General features: G+C 40.6%; 1 protein-coding gene across 3 annotated transcripts in view; it reads left to right on the forward strand.

Annotated features, from left to right (window-relative positions):
- The window catches only part of ENPP3 (ectonucleotide pyrophosphatase/phosphodiesterase 3), an 80675-nt gene that overhangs the window by 45876 nt on the left and 28419 nt on the right, over nucleotides 1–6380 (forward strand). For all 3 annotated transcript variants that reach the window (XR_003095754.1, XM_025212452.1, XM_025212451.1), the window contains exons 15-16: nucleotides 3078–3205; nucleotides 5345–5411. Coding sequence is in view for 2 of the 3 variants with exons in the window: in XM_025212452.1 (XP_025068237.1) it covers nucleotides 3078–3205; nucleotides 5345–5411 (195 nt within the window). In the remaining variant the exon portion in view is untranslated. The remainder of the gene's footprint in view (nucleotides 1–3077; nucleotides 3206–5344; nucleotides 5412–6380) is intronic.

Genomic DNA, 6380 nt, shown 5'->3' on the forward strand with positions numbered 1-6380 from the left:
TCTTAAGAATTTAACGAACGAGACGGGAAGAGGTTGGTGGTTGATCAGGCCGCCGAACTCTTCTGAGACGCACACAAAGTTTCTATTACTCTGCCGCGTGCTCAGAGTCCCCACGAGATGGTTGTAGAGTCCTCTACAACTTGGGCGGAAACTGCTCAAACCTCTTATACGACTAGCAAGCCAATCGCTAGCCGCCACGTGGGAATAATTTAGAAACAGCCAATAGTGGGAAACAAATTTACATACGGGTGGCGGGAACTCCTTTGCACCGGGGTTTTCTCTCTGCAGCTGAGAATTGCACCGTGGAAAGAAAGCTCCATGTGGCGGGAAATAATTCTGCAGTGCCGAAGCGCACACACAATCATTGGGTCATTACTACTTGTACATACTCATAGCTACTCAGCCAGTAGTTTAATTGTATTTGCTAAGTCTGTGTGTGCACACTTAGGTATAGACAGTGAAGAAGTAATAGAATTGCAACCTGAGCAGAAGTGGCAGAAATGTCCCTTACATGGCTAGAAAACCACCATTTAGACACAGGAAGTGAAACAATTCCACTCACAATCTGTTCAAAGATAACACTACAAGAGATCTTTCAGAAACCTACTAAATAATTCATCAGCTCCATATATCACATAGTGGTTGCCTGTCACTGAATAATCAAAGAGTATTTCATATCCCAGTCTAAATGTTTCTTGACTTCAGCTATCAGAAGCTCAAGAGCAGCTCTGCAGAAACTCTGTGCTATCTCACTGCTGTGCTCTGGTGCTCACTGTTCCTGGAATAGAATCTGAGAATTATCAACCGTTGAGAACAGTTTGGTAATGATGAAATTATAAAGCTATCTTAATGAGCCAGCTGAGTATTCCTTTGGCATAGGAAATTGGGAATCCACAACCAGGCCATGGCACATACTTTCCTGCTCTGCTGGAGGGACTGAGGTTCAAAGTGAAGGGGCTTGGTTAGAGCAACGTCAAGGAATGACTTTTTGGGGGCCATAGTAAATCAGCCTTGATATTACTAATAGCTACTTGGGATTCCTTTTTTGTTGATGACTTTCACTAGTTCAGCTATGATTATAAGCCAACATATAGTTCTGCACTTTCTTTTTTACGTGCAATCTGTTTTGGCTTTGTAAGTAACAGTCAGATTGCACCAGTGTTTCCTATTTCAGCAAAATGCAGTACTTATCATTGATGACAATAGATTGAGATCTGACTGGAGCTAAAATCCAACCTATGTAGACCACAGCACCTCCCAGTCATAATTTTTGGGAGCTGCCAAGTTATTGCAATTTGCTCCTTCATAATTTTTATTCATATCACGTATTTCAAATGAGAAATGTGTGTTACTTCTTTAAGGAAGTGCAGAAAATCTGGGCAATATACTAAGGCAGTGTCAGTGGTGGAATGAGGTCATAACATCTAGTGAATGAGCTGGTTTTGTTTGTTCAGGTTTGTGGTTGTTGTGCTCTCTGCGTACTCATTATCCTTTGTGGTTTTAATTTGGGCAGCTTCAGAACTATAGGTTCTTCAGATTCTAAACTAGAAAGAAACACTAACTGTAGCTACCCTCCAGTTACCGTCTGAAGAAAAGCATTTTTATTAAACCTCAAAAGATCCATGAATACAATTTCTAAGTTTAAATTTCCTAAATCTGCCACATTTTTCTTCTTTAGCATTTGTAAGCTAATAAACAAGAGTGCCAAAAGTTAAACATATAGGCTGCCTATAGATGTGCTCCAAAGTAATCAAGTCCACTCCACATTCTAATTAGAATGCTCTAGCATCATCGCAGTGTCATGTGTTAAGCCCCTCCCCACATTTCAAAATGGCTGCGGGGGGGTGGCCTTTGAACTAAAGCTCATCAAATAAGCTTTAGTTCAAGCATCCTGCAGCCATTTTTAAATGTGTGGAGGGTTAATACACGTGACACTGTGGCATTTTAATTAGGGTGGCTGTTGGGGAACCATTCTAAATAAAATACACCCCCTACCCCCAAGCACGTATATAGGCAGCCATACTGCCAAATGGCTATTCCACCAATTAGGTGCCTAAGTGGAACTATGTGCCTAAATGAAATCCTGTTCCTCCCTGCTTGAGTTCCTGGAAAACCATTAATGCATTACTTTTGTAACATGTTGCCTCTTTCACCTTAAGGCTAAATATCAAAAAAGCAGAAAGGAAGAGGAGGACCTACCTGCCTTTTACATTAACAGTTTTTGAGGAACTCAAGCAGGGTGGAATAGGATCACACTTAGACACTTAAGTCCATGTAATTGCCTAATAGATGGAATAGGATTTGTCCCATAATTTTTAAATGATTTCAGAATGGCACGTCATTGGCTTGTGAAGAGATACTTTCCTTTCCCCTGTCTGTGGCATGGTAAGATGGTAGAGAGTGACAAAACAAATTGTTCAGAGACCTTTAGCTACTTACTTATGGAGCGAGAACTCTCACACTTACTCAAGGTTTGGATGCCAGTAATATTAGCAATGATATATGCCAAACTCTTCGGGATGTTCTTTGTTTTTTGCACTGATTTGTCAATAGGGTTGTTACATATTTTATATATCTTATATACCATGGAAGCAGGCATCAATCCTTTGGTGCCAGTTTTGACATGTTTCCCATGTCTCTATGGGTGTCAAGAACCACAAATTGAGGTGGAGGAGGGAGTCCTTAAAGAAAGTTGCAGTAGTAGCATCATGTTACTACTCCCCACCCACCAGCAGGATTCTCCCTTTTCACTCTGTCTGTCCATCTGCAAATTAGGAGCCTGGCAGTGCCTGCACATATTATACTTCACTGTGGCAGAGGGGCTGGTGAACCTATAGTCTCTTTACAGACTCACCTCAGGACTCCCTGATCAAAGGTCCAAGTCAGTCATTTTCATGACCATTGTCAACTGGGACAGAAGTATCATTAATAGGTTTATAAAGAAGCTATTATTCTAGCTGTCATTTAATATGTAATAATGTATTATAATCACCCTGTTACCTATAATCATTTTGAAAGATGCGTTTATGTCTGATGTTAAGCAAGTTTCATGATTGAGTGTTTTACATGTTTTACAGTGCAGAAAGCCGAACCAGCATTTCAAGCCCTACATGACACCCAATTTGCCAAAACGATTCCATTATGCTTGTAACACTCGCATCGACAAAGTTCATCTTTTGGTGGACCGACAATGGCTGGCTGTTAAGTAAATAAGTTGCTTATACATCTCCCTAAATATGTTTCATTTCCTGACCAGATGTTTCATTTCCTTTCTATTTAAGACTTGTAAGTCTTGCAGCAAAGCCAATAGCTGATCCATTTTCCAGACTGTTAGAAAAATGAATGTTTAGGAGGATATGGAAAGGAAATGATTGTATGTCTCTCTAAACCAGACATCCAGTGCTTTATGTGGTGTGCTCATAAGTATTTTCCTCTTAACCCAGCATGGTAAATGAGGAGAATCTAGCTTATTCAATGTGAATTTTCTCTAAATATACTATTATTTTAACGAGGCACCAAAATGATAGTTCTTATATGCTTATTTATTGAGAATACCTCATGCAAAATCTAGTGCTTTTATCCCCTCAAAGTCTTATAACTCAGTCCAGTTAAAGCCAGTTTTCACTAGAATATTTAAAGTGCCTTTCAATGCTTACTTTTATTGTGCACAAACATTCAAATTATCTAGGAAAATTCTCATAAGTTTGTTCTCTTGGTAGAAAAACTTACCCAGAGCTGCATGTACAGACATTTGAATGCTAAGGCCCTTAAAAGTGGAGAGCTTGCAGTGCTAACACTGTGAAGCCAAGCAGGGCGTTTTGTTGGGGCCCTTTTGGTCAAAATTTAGCATTCTCTTTCAAATTGTGTCAGGTTCACAGTAGCTAAAGAAAACAAACACAGTATAGGAGCTCTTTGGTGAGAGACTAAGCCTGCAAATTATCCCCCAAAATGAATGACTTGAAAAGGTATGAGTAACTGAAAAGGTGATAGCTGAAATGGAAATAAGTATCTGACCTTAGTGTAGTAGCTGCTTATGCCATTATAACAATGTGTGTGTCAAAACTGTATAAGTTGTTGGCATCCACATGTTGTGAATCCATAGGGGTAGCTTTTCAAAAGTCCATGTTGTGTGCTTTCTCAACGTGGGAGTGCACACAACTGAGGGTGGGGATATTGTCTGGGTACACATTTTAATGAGGAAGAGAAAAGTTGATGAATCTTAGAAAATCAGAAATGTGAGGCCTTTGCATTCTATTTGCACTCTCTGAAAATGATCGAAAACTTCACATTCCATTTGCCCTGATTGATTAAACTGGCACAAAAGCTTTGAAAATATATTCCGCATGTCCTTTCCTCTTGCTCACTCTCTGCATGTCTTACGTATTCCTAGATAATCTCCTGGGAGTTAAACATTTGCTTTCTTTCGTGATTTATTGATACTCTCTTGCTCTTTACTCTTAAGCATTTTCTGTATGTTTCTGGAGAGATTAATTTTGAATGTAAATTTCATTTACTAAAAAAGATTTTCCAAACTTACCCTTTTGAAAGAAAGGTAGAAAATACCTATTTAGTATTTGGCCTCTTTTATTTTAAGTATTGTCAAACATTTGTCCTGGGAATTTTAAGAGAAATACTCATTTTGGTGTATTTATATTTTCAGTTTTACCATGAAATTCATTGTTCTTCTCAACTAAGCTCTAAGTGCAGTTATAAAAATAAGGTAGATAAGTCAACATACATTAAGCTATTCTGGATACAGGATAGATTCTAAATTATAGCTCAGCAAAGTCAAAGTATCTGTTTCAGTTTGATTTCCAGTTGTCTCAGCAATGAATAAATGACAGCTCTCCTTTCAAGTGTAGTCATTGTAAGCCTTAACAGTGTAGACTCACCTGCCGCCACGACTCTCTCAAAACAAAACATGAACTCTATAGTGAGATATGAACATTTTCAGACTAACAAATTTCAGTGTTCCCTCATAAAGTAAAGGCCTCTGCAATCTTAATTAAATTGTTCCATGGAGACAAACATAGTTTGATTTTCTCAACAGATGTTCTTAATAGGCAAATCCTAAAAGATTATTGTGAAATTATCCTGAAGATTATGTGGTTTTTGGAACTTCTCTGAATGTCTCAATGTAGACGTTATCCTTATTTCTATTTCTATTTCAGAAGCATACATGCATTATATATGAGCTGGAAACTTAGGAGTAAATTCAGTTTTTGATTAAAACAGCCTCAGTAACTTAAGAGACAGAGCATGTCATCAGTTTAGTGATTTGGGAAAATACGTATTTATTGTTATATCAGTACTATATTTACAATATGGAACAATTTCTTCATAGGAATAAAGGTTATACATTTTGTGATGGAGGCAACCATGGCTATGACAATGAGTTTAAAAGTATGGAGGTAAGGTGTTTTCTTTTCAAATATCACCTCCCACTATATAGTGAACATAGAACCTGTAAACAAACAATTTTGCTTGTGAACAAGCATTCCTTGCACTTGGTCTAGGTTTAGGGATCTTACTTTAAGCTGCCTAAACCTAAACTGGGAGTGGCACGTGCACCAGGAGTTGTGTGGGCAGCCCAAGTTAAGTAACCTGGGGTCAGGGAAAGGACTAGTAGGATCTGGGTGGAGGGGCTGGCAGGTCTGCAGGGCTTGTTGGCAGTTACAGGCAAGGTTTAGCAGGTCAGTTTGGGGAGGCTGGTGGGTCCAGGCAGGGTTTGGCAGGTCCAGGTGGGGTTTGGCTGGTCTAGGGGGCCTAGTGGTTCTGTGGTGGGGAGGGAGGGCATTGGTGGGTCCACAGGGGGAAAGGGGTGTTACCCATGTCAGAGGGAGCTGGGATGGCTAAAAATAGGCCTATCAGAGGAGGAGGGTACGAACAGCACAACTCCGGGGGTAGAATGAGTGGCTGGGCTTTCACATCCCTGGAACTGTGCTGCATATGCATGCAGGCATTCACTAGATTGGGTTAACCCCTTGTCGCGGCGCACCTCGCTGCCCTGCTCCTAGAGAGGGGAAAACTGCTGGGGAAAAGCCCTAGCAGCGATAATGAATACAGCTGTGGGTTGCCAGGGTGACTAATAAGAGTCAGCTGCCTGTAGGGGGCAGGGCCTGGCTCCTATAAAGCCAAGAGTCAAGGCCAGGCTAGCAGTTCCCTGCCAGCAGCCAGAGGGGCAGGGGCTCGGGCTCGGGCTCCTGGAGTTAGGATGCGGAGAGAAGCCTAACAGCAAGTACCGCTCGAGCGGAGTTAAGCAATGATGTTAAGTTATAGCCAGGCGGCTTTGGGTTGTGTTTGAGTTATAGCCAGGAGGCTTGAAGTTGTGTTTGTGATATTACACCGGTGGTTTGGGTGAGGCTATAGGGGTTGGAGGA

Source organism: Alligator sinensis, unplaced genomic scaffold (assembly GCF_000455745.1).
Source record: "Alligator sinensis unplaced genomic scaffold, ASM45574v1 scaffold824_1, whole genome shotgun sequence".
Lineage (NCBI taxonomy): Eukaryota > Metazoa > Chordata > Crocodylia > Alligatoridae > Alligator > Alligator sinensis.